General features: G+C 35.9%; 2 protein-coding genes and 1 non-coding gene across 3 annotated transcripts; all 3 read right to left on the reverse strand.

Annotated features, from left to right (window-relative positions):
• Nucleotides 1-744: 744 nt before the first annotated feature.
• Nucleotides 745-13,869, reverse strand: LOC117295711 (28S ribosomal protein S27, mitochondrial-like). The gene is made up of 9 exons (XM_033778427.1): nt 13,708-13,869; nt 12,971-13,048; nt 11,626-11,699; nt 6,554-6,612; nt 6,338-6,452; nt 5,131-5,331; nt 4,489-4,665; nt 2,154-2,222; nt 745-1,929 (listed from the first exon to the last, which is right to left on the reverse strand). Exons 1-9 carry the CDS (start codon nt 13,811-13,813, stop codon nt 1,561-1,563), a joined length of 1,248 nt encoding a protein of 415 aa, XP_033634318.1. The 5' UTR covers nt 13,814-13,869; the 3' UTR covers nt 745-1,560.
• A 526-nt stretch (nt 13,870-14,395) lies between these two features.
• On the reverse strand, nt 14,396-27,517 carry LOC117295710 (sodium/potassium/calcium exchanger 3-like). The gene is made up of 9 exons (XM_033778426.1): nt 26,938-27,517; nt 21,272-21,487; nt 20,830-20,913; nt 20,368-20,471; nt 19,363-19,463; nt 17,662-17,936; nt 16,965-17,240; nt 16,452-16,553; nt 14,396-15,868 (listed from the first exon to the last, which is right to left on the reverse strand). The coding sequence occupies exons 1-9, from the start codon at nt 27,155-27,157 to the stop codon at nt 15,546-15,548; spliced, it is 1,701 nt and encodes a 566-aa protein (XP_033634317.1). The 5' UTR covers nt 27,158-27,517; the 3' UTR covers nt 14,396-15,545.
• Nucleotides 25,637-25,709, reverse strand: Trnan-guu. The gene has a single exon. It is a non-coding gene; the product is annotated as a tRNA-Asn (tRNA).
• Nucleotides 27,518-27,586: the final 69 nt, after the last annotated feature.

A 27,586-nucleotide genomic window follows, 5' to 3' on the forward strand; every position in this document is an offset into this window, starting at 1 on the left:
AATTATTGTTTGCTTGTTTCGCCCTAATTTCCTTCCTTCGTGCTCTGACCAACATATTGCAACAGTCAAAAACCATCAACCCTGCGTTCAATGCACCTGTTGACTCACATAAGATTAACATAATTGTCATATTTTCTTTAAGCCCGTAAGTTGCCTCTATTATTGTCTCGTTGACAGGATCTACAAGTTAAGAAACTTAACTTATCCTGTGAGCACAGGAAACTTCACGCGTGATAAATGCTTCTGACATTTGGTTTACTCCACCGGCTACTGGGCCTTTAAGGCAGTGGACACTATTGGTAATGGGAGACTTTCTTGGACGATAGAGGGCAGCAGACTTACCGGGTAAATCCATTGTTCTCAGAATTATGCGCATGTTCAGAACTACGTAAACACTGGAAATTTACCGGGTATGTCTGCTGCCGCCTAGCGTTGGAAAGTCTCCTATTATCAAAGACTAGCCTTCACAGTTGGTGTATCTCAAAATATGCATAAGATAACAAACCTGTGAAAATTTGAGCTCAATCGGTCATCAAACTTGCGAGATAACAATGAAAGAAAAAAACACCCTTGTCACACGAAGTTGTGTGCGTTTAGATGGTTGATATCGAGACCTCAAGTTATAAATCTGAGGTCACGAAATCAAATTCGTTGAAAATTACTTCTTTCTCGAAAACTATGGCACTTCACAGGGAGCCGTTTCTCACAATGTTTTATACCATCATTACTCCTCTACCCATTACTCGTCACCAAGAAAGGTTTTATGTTACAAATTATTTTGAGTAATTACCAATAGTGTCCACTGCCTTTAAACCCAACCGAATTTTATGTTATAACTGCCGATAGAGTTGCCTGATTTAATTGTTTAAAATAAATATTACAACATGTTGATTTAACCATTATGGTTTCACGTATGCCTATATACACCAGGACAGGTGAGTTCCATAAACACACCATCTTGTGTAACTTCACTTTAGTCAGTCTGAAGGCAGGAAATCGCCCCTGTCCTTGAACGTGATTGTTAATGGGTTCGTGTTTTACCTTCCAGTAAACCCATAGGACCATCTTAAATATTGTAGCATTCCAAACACGACATGTATTGACATCAAAGAGCTACATGTGTATGGTTTGCTTTATATTCAAGGCCAAACGAAATGTACTAACCCAATCTAGTTGATCAGATGGACAATGACATTTCACCAAAAGAGTTTCAGCGAATTTATTACAATGCAGTTCCAGAAGCCTAATGCAACTGTGAGACTGTCAATTCTCAGTATGGTATATTTCTTTACCTGCTAAACTCAAATCTGAATGGGTTTTTACCGGCAAACACTCAAATGTTAATGTGCCTTTTTATTGTGTACATATAGTGTGGGTTTTTCATTGCGAGTTACCGAAACAAAGTACAACTGTTGTGTAGTCTGCTTTTGCAAACTAGTCAAAGAACAGGTCGGCGGTCTCACGTCTTCAAAATACAAGGGAACATAACGCTCATAGCAAAGCAACAGTGTTAAAACACACAACTGAACGTACATTAGTACCGGTACAGTAAAAAAAGGCTCACTGTTTCTCTGCTTGAGTTTGCAAGTCACCCGTCTCCAATTCTCTTATCCTTTCATCATCCTTAGCTTCCTCTTGTCTTCTTCTCTCCTCTTTCTCAGTCCAATACTTGATCCCACCAACTGCTTCTAATAGTTTCTCTAGTTTCTGTTCTTTAATTAATCTCTCATGATCTTGGGCTGCTTTAATCTGATTCTTAACAGCCTCAATATGCTCCTGATGCCATTCTTCCAGCATCAATGGATATATCTTAAGATGATAATGATCCTTCTCTACCTCCTTGATTAGTGGCAATGTCTCGGAGATGATCAAACTGTCTAAAGATTCGGAGAGTATTTTATCTTCTGCTTGCAGTCTCGTTAATAAATCCTAAAAACAGAATACAAAATATGTAAAACACGTTAACAATGATCATTGAAAGAAAACTCAGGGATATCTATTATTCCAATAATAGATAGAAAATGTATTCAAGACTTAAATTTGAATAATCTTTAAGTACCGATTATACAATACATGTACAGTGCTTAATACACATTGGTGTAAGGGTTATTGATGCCCAATGCACCATTAACGTCTATTTTGGGGTGACTTACTTGTATATTACTGATCGTTTCCTGATTCCCTTCTGTTGGGTTTTCCATTTCACTTTGCAACCTTTCAATCTGTCACCAAATAAAGAACAATCAATGTTTTGAATGCCTGGATAATATGACAAGTTGATCCAATTATCTTAATTTGGCTAATAATAACTAAATAATTTTTAGCACAACTTATATTATGTTGTAAGCCTAATGTCAGGCTAAACCAGTGCTGACACCAAATGTGTAAAACTAACAAACACTCACTATATAAGATTAGTGTGTGACCAATTGGTTTTCTAAACGGCAAACAAATTTGTAATGTAAATCTTCTATCTAGCTGGAAAAGATTTCATCTACACAATTAAAGGGTTTCCTACACCTTCAGTTCAGTATAAACAATTAAAAGTTATGTTTCAAATTATTATTAAACTCACACTATATCAATCCAACACTAAATAACCAGAAAACAAACAAACTGTAGGGGGAAAAATAGTAATAACAGTATTACACAATTCAATCACTCTTATAAGACTTATCAATCCAAAAACAAAAAACAGGGAAATCAAACAAAGCTGCAGGAAAAGAAATAGTAACAAGGTAATAAAAGCAACGTATTAAAAAAACAGATTGAAAATAAATAGCAACACTTGATCCTTGCTTAAATTCATATCAAATGTGTTAAATCCAAAGATTGAGCTAGGGGACTAATATTTTGTCCAAATAAATAAGTTCAATTAAAGACACTGGACACTATTGGTAATTGTTAAAGACTAGCCTTCACAGTTGGCGTGTCTCAGCATAAAATGACAAACCGGTGAAAATTTGAGCTTAATCGGTCATCGAAGTTGCGAGATAATAATGAAAGAAAAATAACCCTTGTCACACGAAGTTGTGTGCATTTAGATGGTTGATTTTGAGACCTCAAGTTCTAAATCTGAGGCCTCAAAATCAAATTTGTGAAAAATTACTTCTTTGACAAAAACTAGGGCACTTCAGAGGGAGCCGTTTCGCACTGTGTTTTATACCATCAACCTCTCCACATTACTCGTCACCAAGAAAGGTTTTTTGCCAATAATTATTTTGAGTAATTACCAATAGTGTCCACTGCACAGTGGTTTAAGACCCAGACATCAGGTCCGATTTTTTTTCTCAGATAACTACATATCTTTGGTGACTTGAACAAGAAGAACTAATTTGTTGAAGAATTTTTATTTTTTTTAAATTTTATTACCCTGGTTTTTTAAGGAATTGTAGTTCGTATATTGTGACATACGTTTATATTCAGCAAAAATCACAAACCCTTATGTTAAAAAAAAATACCTGGGTAGGCATAAACAAATTGTTTGAGAAGAAAACAAATATTGTTTTTAAATTACCTGTATAAGTGATCACACTGTAGAAAATTAAATACGGACCGAAGTTTTGATGATACGGCAAAATTGCTTTGAAATCTTCGACTAAAATGTCAAAAAATGCTACTTATAAAAAAAATACCACCACACATCTTTAAAATAAGCCATTAAGGGCCTGGATGAAATGCTAAAAGTATGTAATAGATTGGTAAAGTAACCATTCGTTGTGGCTAGAAATTCACGGTAAATTGTTTACATCGCAAAATTAAGGAAAATAACCAAAAATCAAAACGTTGGATATTTTCCCAATCGGCCACCAACGGCCAACATATTTTTGGTATTTGTTTCCATAAAATGACAGAGTGACTACTTAGCTTTGAAAATAAAATAGCGCCGAAATCCCGCAAGATCGTCTTCACTGCCAAAAACTAAGTTTTCAGAATGCTGTTTTTAACCAAAAACATCGTGTACATTAACATTACACACAGAAGATATAGCGCCCTCTGTTGACTTCAAAACCACATCATAAAAATTGTCACAATAATTTGTGAATCACGACACGGATCGATAAATTGTGGATTATTTATGGACAACCACGTTTTATCTACCTAAAGATGACATTGAGACAGGCTTGAGATATTATAAAGGTATTTTGACCGATAATAAAGGTATTTTGACCGATTATTGTACAGAAACTTGTCGATGTCGGGGTCACATAGGGTTTTAAACCACTGTGCACTGCCTTTAAGATAAAAATACATACTATATGCAAATTTCAAACGCATTCAACAATATTTGTTTGTTCAAGTAGCTGTGTAAGACTTTGCCCTTCACATGTGCTGATGAGTTGTGTCATAAAATACTGTTTTTAAAAAGCAAACAAAAAGACAACATCTGATAATAAATATATAAATGAAAATGCAAACATAAAATTAGAATTAAAAACAAATTGACCCATAATTAGTTAGCAAGACACCCTAGAGAATAACACTCACCACTTCATTGACTACACATGGTTTTTTATTTCCATCTACTACCGATTGTAAAACTTGAACAACTTCCTTAAATCTTCCAGTCATAGAAAGACCAATAATGTGATAACTCCTGGAGAGAAGACTAGTTTGACCTCGTGTAGCATCAGCAAAGGTCATACCAAGGTCATGTGTTTCTTCCTATAACATATAAGAAGGAAAATGAAAATCTATGTCAGTGATTTTATACAATAAATTTAGCAATGATTTCCCAGCTTCCATTAATAATTCATTCAGTAATTTCTTATTCAGGCTGCCTCGGCCATACGTATCATGGTACATAATTGATAAAGATTGACGTTTAAAAGACCTATGCCAAGTTAGAAGATGGTGTAAATAAGGCAGGAAATTTAACCTTTTCTATGAAGCTAAGTGCAAGCTGCAGTCAATAATACCAGACAAAGTTGCATTGCTCAAGAGATCTAAGCATGCTCACATTTCAAAGAACAAAGGAAGAACAAAATTAATTGTGATTGCTGCTATTTCACATACTACAAAGCTCAGTTACATTCTAAGTTTGATTCGAGAAAAATTAAAGTAAATAAAAATAAAAGTCAGTGTTTCGGAAAAAGGACTAATTTACAAAGACTGAAGAAACAATCTGACCTGTGTACTCTGCTCTGATTTCAAATACTGATGACACGCATAAAGAGATAACAGCTGAGATAGATGTTCGTCATTGGTCAGTGTTTCAAGTCTCATCATTTCCATGGCAACAGTAGCTGCACCTCTTATGTCTTCTCTTTGAAGGTAGTCACCAAGTAGTAAGTTGTTTGTGAAATTGTCAGGAAATAATCCGTAATTGGTCTGTAAATTAAGTTATTCACAATTAAATCAAATTAGGAGACACATTTTCGAAGAAACCAAAAGTTCAATAACTAGTTTTCCCCACAGTCCTTCTTCTTCTTCTTCCTTATAAAGTGCAGCCTTCAAATGGTTGAAGATTCCTTTCAGAATGAATACAAAATGTACAGAAATACTTTTTTTCAAATTATGATTGCAAAAAGAACACATTTTGCTTTTTTACCAATGAAACAGAAATTCAATTCACAAACCAGATAGAATCACAACAAAACTGTCCTCAGGTAAGAAAAATTAATGAAATAAGCAGAACATAGAAATCATAGAGGAATTAAATATTACATCAAGATTTTTGAGGCAACACAGATACACACAAATATACAAGACGGATGCTATTAAGATTCTAGGTTATTTCACAATGGAAATGATAAGTTGAGATTGGGAGCGGGAGGGAGGGGGGGTTGTACATGTACCTTGTCCTGAAGCACTTTGGGCGTTTTCTCTGACATTACTAAATGGGAGCGGGAGGGGGGCTTTATGGATCACATATATGCCAAAACTCTCCCTTCATCAATTCTTAAGCGCCTCTTGCCACAGAGGTATGATAGTGGGTACCAACTTAGGAACTCTGGACTTCTGGGTCAGTTTAAATGCCGAACAGAGCGCTATAGAAAGAGCCCTCTCCCTCACCTCACACGCCTTTTTAACAACTGAATTGCAGTAGAATGCAGCTTTTTATGCGCCCTTTAATTTGACTGTGCCAGCAATATTTTTTATCCAGGTTTTTTTTTCTTCGCACCTTTTAGAACAATTTGTTTTATACATTGTAAATATTTGTCTCTCCTTAATCAATTATTTCTTAAATAATGTGTAATAGTGTGTTTTTTTTTCTTTTCTTTTTTTAAAGCTCTGTATATTTTCCTGTAATTCGACCTCCGGTCACCATGGGAATTTGTTTTTAAAATAATAAACCAATGATGAATGAATGAATGAATGAATGAATCTCTATCACCTTGTCTTGGAGAACTTTGAGCGCTTTATCTGACATTCCTAAATCGATGCAAGTCCGAATGTAGCAGTGAACAGTAGATGCCCTCAAATGATTTGTCATTGGAGAATGACGATGACTGAAAATAATAATAAAAAACAGTTTAGTGGCAAATATTATAAACCATTTTTCAGAAAGGTTGATTTAATTCAATGGAAAGAAACTAGAAGCAATACATACCAATAGAGATACTGCTCCGCTGATTGTAATTGGTGTTCATCAGAAACATTGTCTATAAACTGGAAACAAAGTGGCATTGAAAATTAAGTTTTGCAACATTGGGCAATGACTGAAAGCACTTTGAAATCATAACAAATAATAATTCACAGGATGACAAGAATCTAGTATGAACAAAATTCAATCATCAGCTAAAAGAAAGGTGAAAACTAACATTATTTTACGGCAACAAAACAAAAACCCAATGCCTGACAAAGTAAACATACATGTACAAGCAATAATAAGTGACTATAGTACATAGTATTTACATATGTGAAAGATGAACAACTCTCAAAATAAACCAATCATTGTCTTCAATAAAATATAAATATGAATCTGAGAAATACTAACTGGGGGTTCTTTGACAAAAACCCTCTTCAAATAAGAGTATACGTGTAAGACAGCAAACCTGAGCCATACTCGGGCACAAAATGAAAAGAAATGGAGTCAAAACTATGGTATGACGTACAGCACAACTTTTACAATCTTTTATACAATCATTAAGCCAAGAAATACACAATTTACAACTACAATTTACAACTGATCAATTGACAATGTTAAGTAATTTGAAAATAACCACTTATTAGGCCTAGTGCCTAGTTGGTTAAACAAAGAAAAATGTAAACTAGATATAGTGTTTGTAGAAACAAACACTAGGTGTTCGGCTATAGTTGGGTCAGTGTTTGAATCAATTAAAAAAGTGTTGTTGTTAATAGCTCGTCAAAGTTCAAAGAAGTCAAACGAAAATGTTTTCTCGATGTGTGATATGGTAAGCATCAATGTCTACATTTCAACCTATAGCCTTTAAATAATGCCTTTTTAAAGCATTTTACAGGCACTTCCTGTTCAAAAAAGTCAAAAGGTCAAGAGAAGGTCACCAACATACCCATTTTTGTGAAGTACGTGAGGCCCTTTCAAATGATGTATAGATTGTCAAAATAGCTTTTGTGGTCGAGGAAATGTAAACTGATGAATAATGACGACTGCAGAAGAGACTAACTAACCGGAAGGTTTGTTGAAAACGCCTTGAAAACAGACTACGTACGTAAAGCCCTTTCATATGATGTAGATTGTCTAAACAGCTTTTGTGGTTGAGGGCATAGGAACTTATGCATAATGACGACTGGAGAAGAGACTAACTCACCGGAAGGGAAATGTTTGTTGAAAACGCCTTGAAAACAGACTACTTACTTAAAAGCCCTTTCATATGATGTATAGATTGTCAAAATAGCTTTTGTGGTTGGAGCCTTATGCATAATGACGACTGAAGAAGATATCAACTAACCGGAAAAGAAATGTTGGTTGAAAACGCCTTGAAAATAGACTAAAAACGAAGCTATTTATAGGAGAAGAAAAAGAAAAAAAAAAATTAAATAGATATAGTGTTTGTAGAAACAAACACTAGGTGTTCAGCTATTGTTGGGTCAGTGTTTGAATAAATGAAACAAGTATTGTTAATAGCTCGTCAAATTACAAAGAAATCAAAACCAAACAGTTTTCTCGATGTGTAATGATTTTATGGAAAAAGCATCAAAAAGTGTACATTTCAACCTAAAAGCCTTTAAATACTGCCTTTTCAAAGCATTTTACAGGCTCTTCCAGTTTAAAAAGGTCAAAAAGTCAAGAGAAGGTCACCAACATACCCATTTTTGTGGAACACGTGAGGCCCTTTCATATGATTCTAGCAATTTTCCAGGCATTGTACAATAAAGTAAGCATTGAGAAGTGGTACGGTCCGTGCTTATCCCAGACGCTTCCAAAAAGTATGGGAAACGTTGGGCGCATTTCCGAGCCGATGCCAAAAGATGAAAAATGATGGGTACAGATCAAAGCCGTTTTCATGCAGTGGTGCACAATTCAGGCCGTTTCGAGACTCCTTAACTTTTGAATTCGGTCGGTGTAATTACGCTTGTCGAAATGATCTTTGAACAAAATGTCAGGAAACGTAAGGAATAAAGAAATAGCTTAGCTCTTGGCCAATATCGTAGGAATTTGTTTTTACTAAACGCCTGACCTGACATTTAATGTATTCATGCTAAAAAAAATTTATGAAAATTATAATTAGGTCTCCGTTCTACAAACTGGAGTTAATTCGAATTTCATCTTGCACAGCTGTTTGACATAATTATTCCACTTACTGCAAGTACTGATTTGTACTTTTCAGATTGATATGATTGCAAAGATAATAATTAAAATGTTCACCTTAGTTTGTATTTGTGAATTACTCATGTTTGGAGCATTGTTAAGGTTCCAACAGCCGGCGTGGACGTTTTTGTATTGTCATTTATGAGCTAGCAACTATTAGCTCCCCATTTAACTGTTTACATCTGTTTTCATAAATATACAAGTCATTAAAAAATTATTAAGTTTTTAATGATGACTCTTATATTTATGAAAACAGATGTAAACAGTTAAACGGGGAGCTAATATTATTTGTAATGTCAAAAGTTGCACTAATAGTTGCTAGCTCATAAATGACAATAAAAAACGCCCACACCAGCTGTTGGAACCCTTGATAATGCTCCAAACACGAATAATTCACAAATACAAACTAGGTGAAAATTTTAGCATGTGAACTTTTAGTGCACCCCAGTTAAAATCTAGGGACGAAGGCTTGAATCGTGTGGATTGATTGTTCAGACCCTACGTGATTGTTTGGGGTTTCCCTCTATAATGGTTGCCTACCACATCTAAAACTGACATTTCTTAACCACTACACGAGTATCTCCAGGTATATGGCTCTTTCGAAAAAGATGTATAAAGAAAAACTTTACATGTAGTGGTTGTATATTTACAAACACTTGTTCGGTGTACATATCTATTTTTTTTTAAATCAAAACTTAACCCCTTTAATCCTAACACAATGTGTTTTATAAAATTGGTGGGATTTGATCCTACAAGGTTTGCACTGCTGGAGCAGATCTCTTACCGCTGCTAGAGCAGGGCCCAACTTCATAGAGCTGCTTAACGGTCGATTTTGTGCTTACTGGGCGCACCTAGCAAATTGTTCATTTCATAGCCTTGCTTAAGACAAGTCAGAAGGTCAAGAGAAGGTCACCAACATCTCCATTTTTATGAAGTACGTAAAGCTCTTTCGTATGATGTAAAGATTGACAAAATAGCTTTTGTGGTTGAGGAAATATGAACTTATTAAATACTGACGACTGTGGAAGAGACTAACTTATTAAAAGAGGGAAATGTATTTATGAAAACGCCTTGAACGCGACTATACACAAGCATTAATGTGTACATTTCAGCCAAAAAGCCATTAGTTAACGCCTTTTTCAAAGCATTCAAAGCATTCTAAAGGCACTACATACGTACGTAAAGCCCTTTCATATGATGTAGATTGTCAAAATAGCTTTTGTGGTTGAGGGCATAGGAACTTATGCATAATGACGACTGGAGAAGAGACTAACTAACAGGAATGTTTGTTGAAAATGCCTTGAAAACAGACTATGTACGTAAAGCCCTTTCATATGATGTAGATTGTCAAAATAGCTTTTGTGGTTGAGGGCATAAGCATAGGAACCTTATGCATAATGACGACTGGAGAAGAGACTAACTAACCGGAAGGGAAATATTTGTTGAAAACGACTTGAAAACAGACTAAAAACGAAGCTAATAGGAGAAGAAAAAATAAAATAAAAAAATAAATAATACAAAATTTGGTCGCCAATTGGTCTCCCATCAAAGTACTGACCAAGCCCGATTTTGCTTAACTTCACTGATAGGACGGGAACCAGTGTTATCAACGCAGTACTGTCGTAGATAATACAATAAATTCGATTTGAACCAGAAGACAAGGTCAAAAAGTTAAACGCCTTGAACGAAGACTATTCTACATGAAGCTTTTTCGCGCTCTATGGATGATCACTGGAGCGTGACTCTCCCGCACAGCTAATACACTACACGTTGTGTGTATACCTAAGTGTAATGTTTATGCACATACCAACGGGGGATTTACGTTGTTCTTTAGACGTGAATTTTGAAATTTCCAACCTCTCTTTTGAGCCGGAAGACAAAATCAAAATGGGGTCATGTCTGTGAGGCGTTTACGGAGTTTTTAATGCCGATGATGAATTGATTGTAAAAATCCCTCATGTAGATCAAAAGTTATGATTTTTTGAAATAATAAACTTTGAATTAGTGTATCTCGTCAACTGATGACGTCATCGTGACGTAAAAACTTTTGTATCATCTACTGGTTATTGTCTACCTGTTTGCAAAGTTTCAACTTAATGCAAGCTTCGCATCTATGCTTTTTCTTGCGGACAATCGACAGCGAGAAGAATAAGAAAAAGAGTTGTTCGGGCTGTTGCCCGAACACCTAAAAAAAAAAAAAAAAAAAAAAACGAACAAAAACAAAGAGTTGTTCGGGCTATTGCCCGAACACCTAATTACATACAATTAATGAACAGTTGTCATAAGTTAACAAAACATATACATGTAGACATTTTTCTTATGGATGGTTAAATGACCATAATAAGCAAAAATTTGTCTCAAAAGATACACTGTAGGTTGAGGGCGCACTTGCAGTTGACTGCATGTGAAGTAAGTTAAAAAGGGTTGGTACAGTTTGAACTGATGGTACATGAGGGTGTAACTTCACAGATCAATAAATCAGTAAACTATTGGTTAAAGGAACACGTTGCCTTGGATCGGTCGAGTTGGTCTTTGAAAAGCATTTGTAACCGTTTGTTATAAAATGCATATGGGTAGAAAGATGTTGTAAAAGTAGAATATAATGATCCACACAAACATGCCTTAAAATTGCACGGTTTTCCTTTTACCTCATCGACTAACATGGTCGGCCATTTATGGGAGTCAAATTTTTGACTCCCATAAATGGCCGACCGTGTTAGTTCGCACAGTAAAAGGAAAACCACGCAATTTCGAGGGAAATTTGTGTGGATCATTGTATTCTACTTTTAAAACATCTTTCTAACCATATGCATTTTATAAAAAACGGTTACAAGACCAGCTCGTTCGATCCAAGGCAACGTGTTCCTTTAACTTCACTACTTGGTACCCACCTTATGAAGGTCAATTGATGACACTGGTTTCTTTAAGTCAAAGAAATTGGCATCCAGCATGATTTTCAATTCATCTGTAAAAAAATAATATTTTTTTTCTCGTACCACTGAAGTTTTCAAAAACCTACACTTACATAACAAATTCAGACATATTAAGATACTTAATACTTGTATTTAAGTATTTAAAGCCATTATACACTTTCGGTACGGAAAAAAAAGAAAAAAAAAAGTTCACAGATTTACAAATAACTTACAGGGTTTACAGAAGGTAATGGTGAAAGACTTCTCTTGAAATATTGTTCCATGAAATGCTTTACTTTTTGAGAAAGCATTAAAACAATATCAATTCTCGATAGTGAGAATTACGGATTTATTATAAACACATGTCATGACACGGCGAAACGAGCGAAAACAGGAGTGGGTTTTCCCGTTATTTTCTCCCGACTCCGATGACCGATTGAGCCTAAATTTTCACAGGTTTATTATTTTATATATAAGTTGTGATACACGAAGTGTGGGACTTGGACAATACTGTTTACCGAAAGTGTATAATGGCATTAAACGATGAGTTTCAGTAAACAGCATGAAACATTTAAATATGCATAACAAGATATTATTAGTTATCACAATAGCTTGAGTTGGGTTGTTCTTACAGAAAAGCATACGTAGCCTTGTATACTCCTTTATCCAATGCTCTCCATGACTTGATTAAAGGCAGTGGACACTATTGGTAATTACTCAAAATATGTATTAGCATAAAACCTTTCTTGGTGACGAGAAATGGGGAGAGGTTGATGGTATAAACACTGTGAGAAACGGCTCCCTCTGAAGTGCCATAGTTTTCGAGAAAGAAGTAATTTTCCACGAATTTGATTTCGAGACCTCAGGTTTAGAACTTGAGGTCTCGAAATCAACCATCTAAACGCACACAACTTCGTGTGACAAGGGTGTTTTTTCTTTCATCATTATTTCCCAAGTGCGATGACCGATTGAGCTCAAATTTTCACAGGTTTATTATTTTATGCATATGTTGAGATACACCAACTGTGAAGGCTCGTCTTTGACAATTACCAATAGTGTCCACTGTCTTTAAGTATCTAAACAATGAGTTTCAGTAAACAGCATGAAACTTTTAAATATGTATAACAAGACATTATTAGTTATCACAAAAGCTTGAGTTGGGTTGTTCTTACAGGAAAGCATACGTAGCCTTGTATACCAGTACTCCCTTTCCCTTATCCAATGCTCTCCATGACTTGATTAAACTTACGGGCTGTGTACAAATGTACGTCTGAAAGCATCTCTCACCAAAGGATGAGTGTTTCTTACTTGGCCTATTTCTTACCCATATTAACAGCTAAGAGTCTTCTAGTTCTCCAAGCACTGGTTCCTTTGTATGCATCCGATAGAAAAGTTCTCCTTGCTGTACAAAATAATATCAATACTTTATTAATCTAATATCCAGGTTTGACAATGAAATAAACAGGATTAGCTTCTTCACATACAATTTTTAAACAACTAACTTGTAAGGATGGTTGACGATAATGATAGAGTCCTATATCAAGAGGCTCTCAGGTATCTTTGAGTAAAACCCAGTAACAGAAAACAATTCTTAAAATCCAGGGTAGAAAAGACTTATTAAAAACCACTATACACTAAAGCCAAATATTGGAGGTCAAGCACTATTTAGTTTTATTTTCTATTCAGCTTCAACATTCTACACTATTTTTATTTATGGATAACTTTCCGTATGGCGCCACCACCTTTTCACTTATTTTTACAAAAAGGGATAGGATATCTCATTGAGGTAAATTAGATACTATACTATTTCATATCTAATGAAAAAGTGGTAGCGCCATACGGAAACTTTTCTTTCGGTCGTTCGAGTAGTGGTCGTTCGAGTAGTGGACGGTCGACGGGTGGATGCTGCTTCAAACACGTTCCGTACACGTACGTATGTGTACACATACTCACGGGGTGGGCCAAAAAAGTAATGCCGGACAGATATTTATTTCTGCTCCAACTGCAACTAATCAGCTGTGTTACAGATGTTTAAAACATCAAAACTGTTACATAACTTACCATGTTTAGGTAGATCATTTATGCAAACAGAATAAGTATGTTTGGATCCAAGTAGCTGTCGTGAAAGTGCAGATCGAAAAGTCAATGCTGTTTTGCAAAGCGCCATGTTGAATTTTGATGCTCATAAACAGCGCCCTCTGTTGAACCATGGTCTTCCAATGCCGCTCATGCAGACTCTCCACCAAAAGAAAGTTTGTCTCTTTCAAACTAGCCCCGCAGTTAATTCTAAGATCAATCTTTACTGTTTACATTACGATATTGTGGTAAGCTTTAGATCTAGACTGAATCAGAAGAGTTACAGCTTTCCTTTCTGTATTTTATTTATTAATGGTTTTCAGCTAAAGTCAGTAATAAATGGAACGATCCGCTTTTACCACCTGCCTCCCCCGCAGTCTCCTCACAATGAACCCACCAATGGATCACTTGAATCCTGTGCCCCTAGATGGAGTATTTATTGCAGTGTCCTTGCATTGCAGTGTCCTTGCATGATGAGATAAACGCCCACGTGTGTGAAGTTCATGCATGCCTCCACGGCTCATGCCCTGAGAAGTATTTATACAGAACAAGTCAATGAACCTACTCAACAGCTACGGTCACAAATTAATTGAAGAATGAGGGGAAAAGCATTTAAAAGTGTTTGGTGAGTTTATCACATACGATAAAATAAATTCACTACTAAAATGTTTCGACTCAATGTCCATGTTTTATAATTATTTGCGCATGTAATTTATACATTAACATTATCATTGATTTTTAAAACAAATTCCAAGCAGATTATTGTTTACTTCCATTTTGTTGCAATGTGTTGGCCATCTGGACGTCACTAGTACATTGATGAAAGAAATTAATTCAAAGATAGGAGCTTTTGATCAATTAAAAAAAAAAAATTAGCCTTCTTTCACCTAATTATTTAAAATAATGAATACAATAATAGATTTAAAGAATTGATACAAATATGATAAAACAAATAGGCCTAGCATCAATTAAAGTGAACTATCATTAATACTCATGGTGCCGAGTTCACTTTGTCAGTGAAACTAATATTCAACAAGATCAACAATAATTTGTATCTGCGTCTTGGTTGTTATGACAATGAGTTATCCATCCAGGTATTAATCACGTTCTCAACAGCAGGCTCCAATGCCATATACAGCTGCATATCCCGAAGCACAACATACTTCTTACATGTCTGGTAAGCACCAACCAAGGACCCAGTCACAATCTCAATAGGCCTACTGATAAGTATTTTAGATGCTAACATCTGTCTGCTCAGCAAAACAGTTTTTGTGCTTAGCAGATTTTTATGAAATAAGTTCTAGTGCTTTTGGGTCATGCGTTTTACCATATCAAGTTAATAATGATGCAGAATAGTGTGCATTGTCACTGTTTGACAGAATAATAATGATGCGCGGGGGATTTGAAAAAACATCATATTATTTTTCATAATAGATACAGATTTACTTTAAGACTGGACAATAAGGCAATATTGAGACACACATTTGTTGAAATATAAAATAATGTTACACTCTACAAAAATCAATTACATAGGTTGACTTGATGATTATAACTTCGATGATTATTTTGAAGAATTAAGTCAACAGTTTTACTCAACTCGTGTCCCAATGACACTGTGAGGTGATTGTTTTGATTTATTCTAAGAATCACACAGGACAACGGATCTCATTATGACCTTCATGACAACGGAATGTCAAGACATAAAATGGATGAGAAATACATCAACAGGCAGAACAGTTACTTAATTGTTCGGTTGTTTTGTTGTATTAAAATTGATCAACATGTCTTGATAATATTGTTTCTGGAAAGGTTAATGGTAATGATTAAGTGCACAGCGGCAGAATTGTCATTCCTAAGATTGAATGCATCTCAAAGAAGATTGACAAGACCAAAAAGACTACATATAAGACAACCAATAAAAAGCCCAACTTCTTATTCAATATGAAACCATTCGCTCTTATTAAGACCACAGTGATGACGACGTTGCCTAGCAACATGGCCGTGATGTATATTACTCCTGAACTGTGGATGACAACAGGTCGTCCAGAAACAATAACTGAGCTGAGAAACCACGGAAGTCCCAGACCAAGTAATATGTCGAATAAATTACTTCCAATAGAATGAGAGATTGCCATATCACCATAACCTAGACATAGGGAGAAATCAAGAAAACAAGCATCTCATTACAATTAACCATAATGATCCAAAATGTATTGAAAATAATGCTTGAAAACAAAACGAAAACTCTTGATTGGAAAAAAATATAGAACTAATGTTCGATGTTGATGGGATATATTCAGTCCATGCAACTAAAACCGTGTAACCTTTGTAATTAAGCAGAAGTTTAATGCCTAAATTATTGAGGTTGGTGCATTATCTCGCTCCAACCCCCACCCACAATGTGTTTGTGACACGGTGTACGCATACACCCTGTGCCACTACATCACCTTAGCCACTATACCTTCACATCTCTGCTCAGCGACAATTACACGTAATCATGATTCATAGTGAAGGATTTTAAGGTGTAATGAAGCCTGAAGGTGCACGGACTTGCTTTTAAATAAATCATTATGTAGCAATTTTTTCAAGTTACATGATATATTTTTTTATATTATAAGACTTCACTTGGTTAAGTTTTTTACTATAATTATGTTTCGCATCTGAATTATCATAGCCTTACATTCACTCAGTGCAAAGACTAAAAACGGCCAAACAGTCGTGTTTCCTACCTTCCCTAGCAGCTATTACACTCAATATGAGATCAGGAACACTGGAACCAGCTGCTAGTAAAGTCAAACCCATCACTGTGTCTGATATCTCGAGAACGAATCCTTTACAAAGAAACAAAATGTGGATTGATGTTGGCATATCAACTGCAACTGGGATGCTATTGTTCTTCGTACTGGTATGGGCCCTACAGATTTACACAAAACTGAAATTGAAAAGGCAAAGACACTATTGGTAACTACTCAAAATAATTGTTAGCTTAAAAACTTATTTTGGTTTTGTTTCTGAAAGCATACACATTTTGTGCAACAAGTGTGTTCTTTCGCCATTCTCTTGCAACTTCGATGACCAATTGAGTCAAAGTTTTTTACAGATTGTTTTTTCTATGCATTATGTCTGGGTACACCCAGTAATAATGAGAATTGTACCAAATTACTCCAATGCCTTTATGTTATCTATTCCACTTTACGAAATATCTTTTTCGTTGCCCCAATTTCTCAATAAAATAAACTCACCTACAATAGTGACCATCCAAACCAAAACGTATGTCAATCCAGCAATCCACGCAAGAGCAACCAAGAATGTGACGGGGTACCACCTCGCCCATGCCTTCTTTCTACAATCAGGAATAGTGACGTAGAATAGCAGTAGGGCTGGTAATGTTAAACTCCAGCTGAATATTTGAAGACATCCTTTGGGAATCTCAAGAGGTGACTTTGGATCTTCTTCATCTTCATCTTCACCTTGTCTAAATGTTCCCTCGTCTCTAGTTTGACTTCTTTCCTTTTTATCTACATTGGAAAGATGAAAAAAACGGATGTTTGAATATGATGCATGTGCAAACATTGCGTTGTCTAGTCAAACTGCACAACCAATTTATAGCGATGGGATTCGAAAGATCATAGTTGAACTGTTCATTCAACTGACAACATTCTACAGTCCATTGCGAATGATATCCGTTTGTAGTGCTCCAACTTATTTTTGATCAACTCAATATTTCAAACTTTTGAGACATTCTGATTGGTTTATATTCCTAGAGAAAATAAACTGGGCTGGATGTGCGCTCATCCCATGCCGATTTTGGAAACAAGTTGCGTCAAACGTCAATTGTATTATAGCATTCTGGAAACAGGTTTAATGTAAGATCTCAAAAGATGAATTGGTCAACGAGTTCTACACTTGTAGCATAATCTTAGAATGATTGAGTAATACCTTCTTTCTTAAGACTTCCATTTCCATTGACCATATGAAGAGCAACCTCCTCCTCCTCATCCTCATCAGACTCCTCCCCCTCTTCCATTAAATTAGCAAGCTCCGTAAAGTCTCCTCTTGGTTCCCCCGTTACTCCTCGTCTTCCATCTACACCTACAAGTTTCTTACATCTACAGGTAGACATCTTACGATTTACATAACGCTCAGTCGGTGGGTTAAAGTACATCAGGGTAATGTACAGAGCGTATAGGATTAGAAGAACCAAAGATTCAGACCTAACACACGAAAGAAGAAGATGAAATAAAGACAAATTGTGAACAAAATAATTCTTAAAGGCAGTGGACACACTATTGGTAATTACTCAAAATAATTATTAGCATAAAACCTTTCTTGGTGACAAGTAATAGGGAGAGGTTGATGGCATAAAACATTGTGAGAAACGGCACACTCTGAAGTGCCATAGTTTCCGAGAAAGAAGTAGTTTTCCACGAATTTGATTTCGAGACCTCAGATTTAGAACTTGAGGTCTCGAAATCAACCATCTAAACGTACACACCTTCGTGTGACAAGGGTGTTTTTTTCTTTCATTCATATCTCGCAAGTTCGATGACCGATTGAGCTCAAATTTTCACAGGTTTGTTATTTTATGTATATGTTGAGATACACCAACTATGAAGGCTAGTCTTTGACAATTACCAATAGTGTCCACTGCCTGTAAGTGGGGAAAAAATATATGACTTCAGTTTAAACAAATGATGTGGGTTTCATAGAAAACCTATTTATTGCAGGCTAACAGGTATTACGGTATTACGCTCACTTCTTATATAAATCCATTCGTGTAGGAATGTATTTTTATACAGTCAGGTTGACTAAGGGTTTCGTTTTGTTGTGCTAACTAATTGTACAATAACTTTACAATTTGCAGGGTTTTAGTTTAAAATGCGCATGGCTCGCTTTAGGCTATTTGAATTACCGTAGAGTGTTGACATTACATCTCCATATTGCAATATCACAACAAGTGTGGATGACAATTGCTTTATATTTTCATCATCATTAATCATACGCAAGCTGGTTTGCTCACTTTAGACACGAAAATGTAATAGTTTGGACACTAATTTCCTATGATTCTTTTTATCTCGATCCATATATCAGAAAGTCAGTCATACATGAGTGTTTAGCTGACACAAACCTTTCGGTGATAATCGATTGACACAAACAGGTGCGGTTTATAAACTCAATGTTTTTATCAAAGCGCTGAGTGGGGATTGAGAGCACGCCACACTAAAACATTCAGTTTCAAACGCTACAGTGAAGGAGTCAAATAAAATGGGTTTTTTTAGTTTTTAAATAATGGTGTAGTTCCAAAACGATGTTACTGACTGAAAACAACTGGGCCCAATTTCTTGGCTCTGCTTACCGTCAGCACAGAATCTGCGCTTACGGAAGCAAGGAATTCTGTGCTTACGGCAAGAGTATTTCATGGGTTAGCGGCGAATTTGGGCTTCTGCGCGTGCGTACTCCACGTTACTATAGGCATTCTACGCTTACAGGCTAGCGCAGAAATTCGGCGCTTGCACGTGAGCGGGGAATCGTGATCGTAAGCGCAGAGTTCGGCGGTAAGCAGAGCCATGAAATTGGGCCCAGATCGGACCATGCCATGTTATAGGCATACATTAATTGATGACAATCACGTTTACTTACCACACGACCAAACCATCCGCCACGACAAAGACAAGTGCAAGAATTGAGATAATATAACAACATGAATCCCTGGTTAATGGCCAACATGAGAGATCAAATGCCTGAAAACAAGAACAAGTGTCAGTGACGATAATTTAATATAAAAATCAATGCCTATGAAAAAGAGACAAATTGTACGTAGTGTCAAGATATCAAAATGCATGTCTAGTCTGTGTCATCAGTGTAAAGAAATCAAATGTTTGGAATAGAGACTAAGACTGTGCCAGTGTCGGCAGATCAAACGACCCGAGACTAAGTCTTCGAAAATGTTACTATTAGCGGTCTCGTCATTTTATTAAATATCTCCCAACAAAGATTTAAAATAATACTTCACCTAATATATCAGGTTGCGTTTCATATTGAAAATTTTATTGTCAAAAGTAAAAACGTTTGTATTTTAAATAAGTTAAAGCCATTGGACACTTTCGGTACAGAATTTGTTTTTTAAGTTCACAGATTTACAATTAACTTACAGAAGGTAATGGTATGGTGAAAGACTTCCCTTGAAATATTATTCCATGAAATGCTTCACTTTTTGAGAAAACGTTAAAACTGTCATCAATTCTCGATATCGAGATATACGGATTTATTTTAAACACATGTCATGACACGGCGAAACGTGCGGAAACAAGGGTGGGTTTTCCCGTTATTTTCTCCCAACTCCGATGACCCATTAAGCCTAAATTTTCACAGGTTTGTTATTTTATATATAGAAGTTGTGATACACGAACTATGGGCCTTGGACAATACTGTTTACCGAAAGTGTCCATAATGGCTTTAACAGTGGCTGAAAGACGTGCACAAATTTGTCTCTTTACGTATTTCACAAGTTATCGCCTCATCGGAAATGATCGTACCATAACTTAATCACTAATACCGAAAACTTCACGTTAACCTCCACGCCATACTGACAAATCTCCACATTTGAATTAGATATTGTCATTAGTTTTCTTGGCTCTTTCGTACCTTACCAGCAAGCAGTCCACACAGACCAATCACAAAGAGAACATTGAAGACAGCTGAGCCCAAGATGGTCCCAACTCCAATATCTCCTTTACTGATAAACACACCTGATCGATAAAAACATCTAGTATCGATTAATTATCGAAACATTTAAACAACAATTGTAATTTCAAAATTTGTGTTAAGCAAAAAACGTGCTAAACACTGACAAAATATTGCTTAAAAGAAACAGCTAACCAGCTAAAATTCCATAACGTTTGAATATCATTGATTGGTGCAACACGCACGTTTTGCATTACAACGAAGCTTTGTGTAATGAATTATTCAGATGTATATCAATCATTGATTATGTCATCGTTATATAATTTAATGCACAACCAGTTTATGTTGATACTGGAACAAGGCTGTTCGGGTTAAGATTGTTATCTTAAGATACGTCTTAAGATATTTCTTGAAGTGTCTTACCAATGACAGATGTAAATAGCTCTGGGGCTGATCCTCCAATAGCCATAAAAGTTGCTCCCGCGACATCCTCAGATAGATTAAGAACTAAGGAATAAAACAATCAAAGTGGAATGAAAAAAAAAGGTAAACAAAGGTGGCAATATTGACAACTAAAGGACTAGTCGACAAATTATATTGATTGAAAATGTTTAATTATAATGCGGTGCAATGTTCACTATGGAGTACACTCTATTACTATAGAGATATCCGTAGAGATCTGTATTAAATGTATATATATATATACCTTTTGATACTATCTCAACGGGAATTGTTTACTTTGTATGTACAATAAGTGCGATATCTCTCTTAGATTAAAATGTCAACATCCATAGTTCACACCTCACCACACCTAGTGGAGGTCGCGCAGTAACAATAATCCAACATCTATAGGTTTGAAACCTACCTGAACATATGATTTCCAAGGCAGGCATGAAGTAACTGTCACATACAATTGCAAGTGCGCCAAAAATATAAACGACTGCAATAACGTTTATAGACAAGGCGCCTCGACGAAGTGAGTCTAAGCTGAATAATCCTGATGGAAAGTTGTCAATGGAAGGTGTTGTACAATTGTCTATCAACTCTAAACTGTCATCTGTTACTGTTGGAGATGTAGATCCTATGCAAAAGATAATAACAATAGAGAAATAGACAATTTCAAGGTTTTAGTAAATTACTAAAAATGCAGTTTTTGGATTAATTGTATGTTTATACACTAATTCTCAGTGTCAGTAATTATTGCGCTATACACCCACTCACATAAGATGTGTTGTCAGTGCAGGTGTTTTTCGTGTGGCAGTTTGTCGTTGAGGTATCACGTTTTGAAACCTATCCCTTGCTCCATCATCACTCTACTATTAAATACTTCATATTATGACCGGTCATTCCGGCGCTTGACTCAGTTACAGCAGACATAACTAAATATTTTAAGTATGGATTTGCACTGGCGTTGTTCAACACTAGAAGCAAACTAGAATTCCTCTCGAGCCACTATAGCCGCGATTCGAGGCGAGGGGCATGTTTGGACTAATTCACAAACTCATCATAATCTAGGGGCCTATATATATATATACTTGTCTTCAGCAACAATATTATGCATTTATCTTTGAGACAGATGTTCCTCCTGAAGGATGGAGCCATCTTTATGTTCATCTCGTGTCTGAACGCAGACTAAGATCACCCGGGAAAAAACCCAGTTTATATAGGCCTACCTCTATTAAATCTGTTTTCTTTAAAAAAAAATTTATATAAGGAAACCAACAGCACAATCAGTGTTTTTCGGCCCGATGAAATTGACTTCTTGACTTATTAATGCTAAAAGGGCTTTTGCTGTCGCTTCTCCTTTACTCATAAATGACGAGCCCGTATTGCTTCAGACAATTACAGAACCTTTTCTAATCTTTGAGTACATCTCATGTCATTATAGTCAACCATGAGAGCACTGTCATTTACAAATTAAGTGTGTTCGTTTTTATTCCTATTTTATTCAGATGTTGGACTGTTATGACGAGCTGACATAATATCTGTCATGTCGATTTCCCTATGATCGCCTCCAGGTATATATACCCAACTCTCCAATCCATTCATTCAGCAATGATTGATGGATCAGACAGGATTTTATTTTCTACATTCAATTTGCAAATAAATTGCATTGACCTTTGTATGGATATTTTATTCCCATGGAAATCATTTCAGTGCAGAATACTCAATTATGATGAAATGTACATCTCGTTGTGCGTCTTTTTATAGTTCATGATATCGGGACACCAATGTTGGTGGAAAAAAAACCCAAATAGTTTGTGACAAGCTTTGTTTATATTTACTACCGTTTATTTCACTGAATAGTCTGACTGTCAGGAACTTCTATTTGAAGCACTAACTATTATTTTTTTATAAAGCACTTTTATAGCCCCTTGGTTTTGATGGTCACAATACACTCAACCCTCTGGTTAATACAAGCAACTGCCGTTTACCACAAGTACGTTGGTAGTCAAAGCACACTGTATCAAGTCTCTTCCTAAAGTATGGTCAGGTTTAGTTGCAGGTATAATAAATAAATGAATACATTTTGTGTCTGAAACATTAAGGCAAACCAATTCATCCCTATCTTTCACTGTGGGCCCCAGCTTGATACCCAGACCAGAGCCTTGTATTGGGATTGGGTTATTCAGTCCTTACCTGACTGTGTGGGTTTTCCATAGAGGGGTTTTCTTCCCATCATGGGAGGAAACATGTCTAAAACTGACATTTCTTTAATGTCTTCTCTACAAAAAGTTGGTGTGATGTTTCCAATAGGGCTCCTTTGCCGACTATATAATTCAGATTCAGAATACAGTTGATGGTGCAGTTGATATGTCATAATAGCTTTTTTGTTTCATTAAAAAATAAAACAATTATTTTATTTCATTTGTTTATGATTCAGATTGTTTTAGTGCAGAGTTATTTCAGCAAGACAAGTTGGGGGTTTCCAAAAGGCAAAGTCAATGAAGAGGAGCTGCCTAAGCAATGTGCAATACGAGAGGTAAGATTCCACATGCATTTTTTCAGATATGTTATCATTGCACACAAAGTGTACATTGAAGGAACACGTAGCCTTGGATCGGACGAGTCGGTCTATAAAAAGCGTTTAAAACCGCTTGTTATGAAATGCATATGGTTAGAAAGATGTTTTAAAAGTAGAATATAATGATCCACACAAGTATCACTCAAAATTGCACGGTTTTCTTTTTATGTCGCGAACTATCACGGTCGGCCATTTATGGGAGTCAAAATTTTGACTCCCATAAATGGCCGACGGTGTTATTGGATGAGGTAAAACGAAAACCACGCAATTTCGCGGCATATTTGTGTAGATCATTGTTATGGCCGTCTGGTAAATACACGCATTCCTTACTGCCATTACTTTACATCATTAGGCAAAACAGCTTTAACGTACCCAATGAGAACAGTATTTGTATCAGCATTAAAGGCGGTGGACACTATTGGTAATTGTCAAAGACTAGCCCTCACAGTTGGTGTATCTTTACATATGCATAAAATAACAAACCTGTGAAAATTTGAGCTCAATCGGTCATCGAACTTGCGAGATAATAATGAAAGAAGAAAAAAAACCTAGTCACACGAAGTTGTGTGCGTTTAGATGGTTGATTTCGAGACCTCAAGTTCTAAATCTGACGTCTCGAAATCAAATTCGTGAAAAATGACTTCTTTCTCGAAAACTATAGCACTTCAGAGCGAGCCGTTTGTCACAATGTTTTATACCATCAACATCTCCCCATTACTCGTCACCGAGAAAGGTTTTATGCTAATAATTATTTTGAGTAATTACCAATAGTGTCCACTGCCTTTAACACATTACACTAAGCTATTTCTAGGTGGCAACGGTTGCCAAGGAAACGCTTCAATTAAGAATGCTTCATTGGATGCATAAATATCACGGTCATGAGATACGATCGTAATATTCCTGATGTTTGAAGCGTCCCTGATTATAAAATCAGACAATCTCAAGACTCCATTTAGCAAGACTGTCTACAGGAATGAGTCAGTTCATTAAGTCTACAGTACTTGTAAGCACTCTGGGTATAGGCCTACTATGAATATTTTATCAAATAGAAAATGTATTGCGACGATCAATTGACACAACAATCCCTTTCTTCTCAGAATTTGGTTTATTTATTAGATGCGTGTCTTCAATGTGTTCCAGAGAGACAGATACAAAAATAGGATTCTAAGCATGGTTTGTTTTCTTAGGAAACAGACTGTAAAACATTTCAATTTAGTGCATATCGGCAAACAATTCCCTACCACCCGTAACATCTGATTATTGTTTGTTTAAGCATAAATTAAATGCTTATAAATAAATTTTGTCCTGCAGCATGAATTAGCATATTAACGTATTGTTTTGGTTCAGTGCGATTTGTTTCGTATTTTTGGTTCTCTTTAAAGTTGTTTTCATAATTAAAGGCAGTGGACACTATTGGTAATTACTCAAAATAATTTTTAGCATAAAACCTTTCTTGGTGACGAGTAATGGGAAGAGGTTGATGGTATAAAACATTGTGAGAAACGGCTCCCTCTGAAGTGCCATAGTTTTCGAGAAAGAAGTAATTTTCCACGAATTTGATTTCGAGACCTCAGATTTAGAACTTGAGGTCTCGAAATCAACCATCTAAACGCACACAACTTCGTGTGACAGAGGTGTTTTTTCTGTCATTATTATCTCGCAAGTTCGATGACCGATTGAGCTCAAATTTTCACAGGTTTTTTATTTTATGCATGTGTTGAGATACACCAACTGTGAAGGCTAGTCTTTGACAATTATCAAAAGTGTCCATTGGCTTTAAGTAAAATGCTTGATACAAAAAGTAAATTAATCGGGAATACATACTACTTCTGTGAAAAATCAACTAACGGAACTATTTGGCTAATGTATGCCGTATGATAATGCTAAAAATAAAAACAAGTTAGTATTTTATACGACATTAAAGCCATTGGACACTTTCGGTAAACAGTATTGTCCAAGGCCCACACTTCGTGTATCACAACTTATAAACCTGTGAAAATTTAGGCTCAATAACATTGGTCATCGGAGTCGGGAGAAAATAACGGGAAAACCCACCCTTGTTTCCGCACGTTTCGCCGTGTCATGGCATGTGTTTCTTCTGTGAACCCTGTAAGTTATTTGTAAATCTGTGAACTTTTAATTTTTGTTCTGTACCGAAATATAATAAAACATATTGTCAATTATCTTTGGGGTTGAACAAAGAATTGACTAGAGTTGGATTCGAACCAACAATCTCCGGATTAACGTGCCGGCGCTCTACCAACTGAGCTATCTAGCCCTATATTGGTGGTGTCCCTATTTTGTCAAAATCTTTGTTCGGGGTGTCAATTATCCTGACATATTGTATAATTAAATAATATGTGGTATTCAATAATTTAAAGTCATTCTACATGGGGTAGTTGTTGTTAAATATTGAATAGTGTATAGATATTTCACCACGGTTAGCATCAGATAGATTCATTTAGATTGGGAATTTTGTTGGCATTCTGTTTTTATCCGAGCAGTAGTATGTAGCGTCGATGTTTCATTGTTCAAGTGGATTGTGTGGGTCATCTTTATACTTTGGAAATAAAGTAACCTTTCTTTATAGTGTCTTATTTTTCGATGTCTTGTTGGGTGTTCAGATAAGCAAGAACAATGATTACTTTGTACTTGACTCATTCTTTGTTTAAATCTCCTTCTTCACATTGTTTTAATTATCAAATTACTGATGTGCATTTTGATGGAAAGTTCAAAGCATCATAAAATAATTATTGCTTTTTCTTTTTATAGATAGTCCCACGCACTCTTGTTTCATACCCGCTTTTTGTTACAATTAATCAATTATTGAGAATTGTCCATTTAAACCGCATGACTACCCTGGATAAGCAGGAGGAAAGTGACATGAACTATGCACAAATGCCCACGTAATTTTACCATATTTCTTAGCATAAAAATGTGTGTGTCAGAATATGGTTAATGGTTATCGTCAACGTATGATAACCGTGTTTTACCGAAACCGTTATTTTTATCAGATGCAAAATGCAATAATCGTTATGTTCATGCTCACTGATACACGAATAAGAGTATTGAGTAAAGTCAATGGCATTAGAACTTCACAGCGTATTCAATAGCATCATTAATATTGTATCAACCGATGTGTATAGTTGCGTGCAGTGACATGGTGAGAACAAGGTTGTAGCTAGGGCACACAATATTATCACACAATTAATAACACAAAACAAACAAAGCACAGAAAAACGAAATTCGAAAATACAACTCAGTTTTAAATACTAATTTGAATCAATACTATACAAATTAATTTCAAATCATTTTCCATTATTTGAATTAAAAAACAATAGTGTTTGGACAGTAGTGTTTGGAATAATGGTTTGTTTTGGGGTCTATTGTGCCGCATCAAGGGATACTCGACACTCGACATTTCCACGTGTCTCTTAATTTCTCTTAGTGTGATGTTCTTAATATCTGTTTCTGTCTTTGCTCTAAGGTCTTGTCTTGTTACTTACCCGTTACATTGAGCATCTCCTGAGTTCCAACCGTAGTCTCTTGAACCAGTCGTTTTCTTGCCACAACATACTCGCCCCCGTCGCTGAATTTCACGATTTGATCGATAAATCCGTAAAGAATAAGCACCGAAGCATAAACAATCACTATACAAATATAAGTCCCACAAATAGCAGATTTGAACATGGAGGATTTGCGACGTCTACCCGTCCATATGGCCATTTTGACGGCAGTACTTTGCGCCTTCACGCTTGCTCGCCCGTGGGTATACAAGAAGTAAAGATTATGCCTGTGTAGTGCCCTGCGTGCATAATGCGATACATCCTCATTACATGCTGCTTGTGTTATATTGAAGCTCCAGTTTGAGATGACTCTACTGCTGTGTGAAGAAACAGTCAATTCTCAACTCCTACATGTTTGCTGTACGCGTCGTACTTTTTAAGTAAATTAATCATTTTTTGCCTAAATTCCTAATTAAAATTTGTACGGCTTACACTCAGACCCTCAGTGTAATGACAAATTAGTATGATAACGATGCAAGAAAGGCCATATGACTCGCCACGCACCATTCGTGCTTAGACTCCCAATACATTATACATGCATGGGATGTACGACTCGAGTCGGTTAAACGCGTGGGTAATATTAATGGAT

Source organism: Asterias rubens, chromosome 10, assembly GCF_902459465.1.
Source record: "Asterias rubens chromosome 10, eAstRub1.3, whole genome shotgun sequence".
Lineage (NCBI taxonomy): Eukaryota > Metazoa > Echinodermata > Asteroidea > Forcipulatida > Asteriidae > Asterias > Asterias rubens.

What these genes read in the sequence shown, in the direction of transcription:
- LOC117295711 (XM_033778427.1), bottom strand. Translation starts at nt 13,813, where the DNA reads ATGGCGCTTTGCAAAACAGCATTGACTTTTCGATCTGCACTTTCACGA. An exon ending in ACTCTTAGCTGTTAATATGG is followed by an intron (nt 11,700 to 12,970) that starts GTAAGAAATAGG and finishes ATTTTTTTACAG; the next exon opens with ATGAATTGAAAATCATGCTG. An exon ending in AATCAGAGCAGAGTACACAG is followed by an intron (nt 4,666 to 5,130) that starts GTCAGATTGTTT and finishes TATATGTTATAG; the next exon opens with GAAGAAACACATGACCTTGG.
- LOC117295710 (XM_033778426.1), bottom strand. Translation starts at nt 27,157, where the DNA reads ATGGCCATATGGACGGGTAGACGTCGCAAATCCTCCATGTTCAAATCT. An exon ending in CTTGGAAATCATATGTTCAG is followed by an intron (nt 20,914 to 21,271) that starts GTAGGTTTCAAA and finishes TTTATTCCTTAG; the next exon opens with TTCTTAATCTATCTGAGGAT. An exon ending in TGTAATAGCTGCTAGGGAAG is followed by an intron (nt 15,869 to 16,451) that starts GTAGGAAACACG and finishes CCCTATGTCTAG; the next exon opens with GTTATGGTGATATGGCAATC.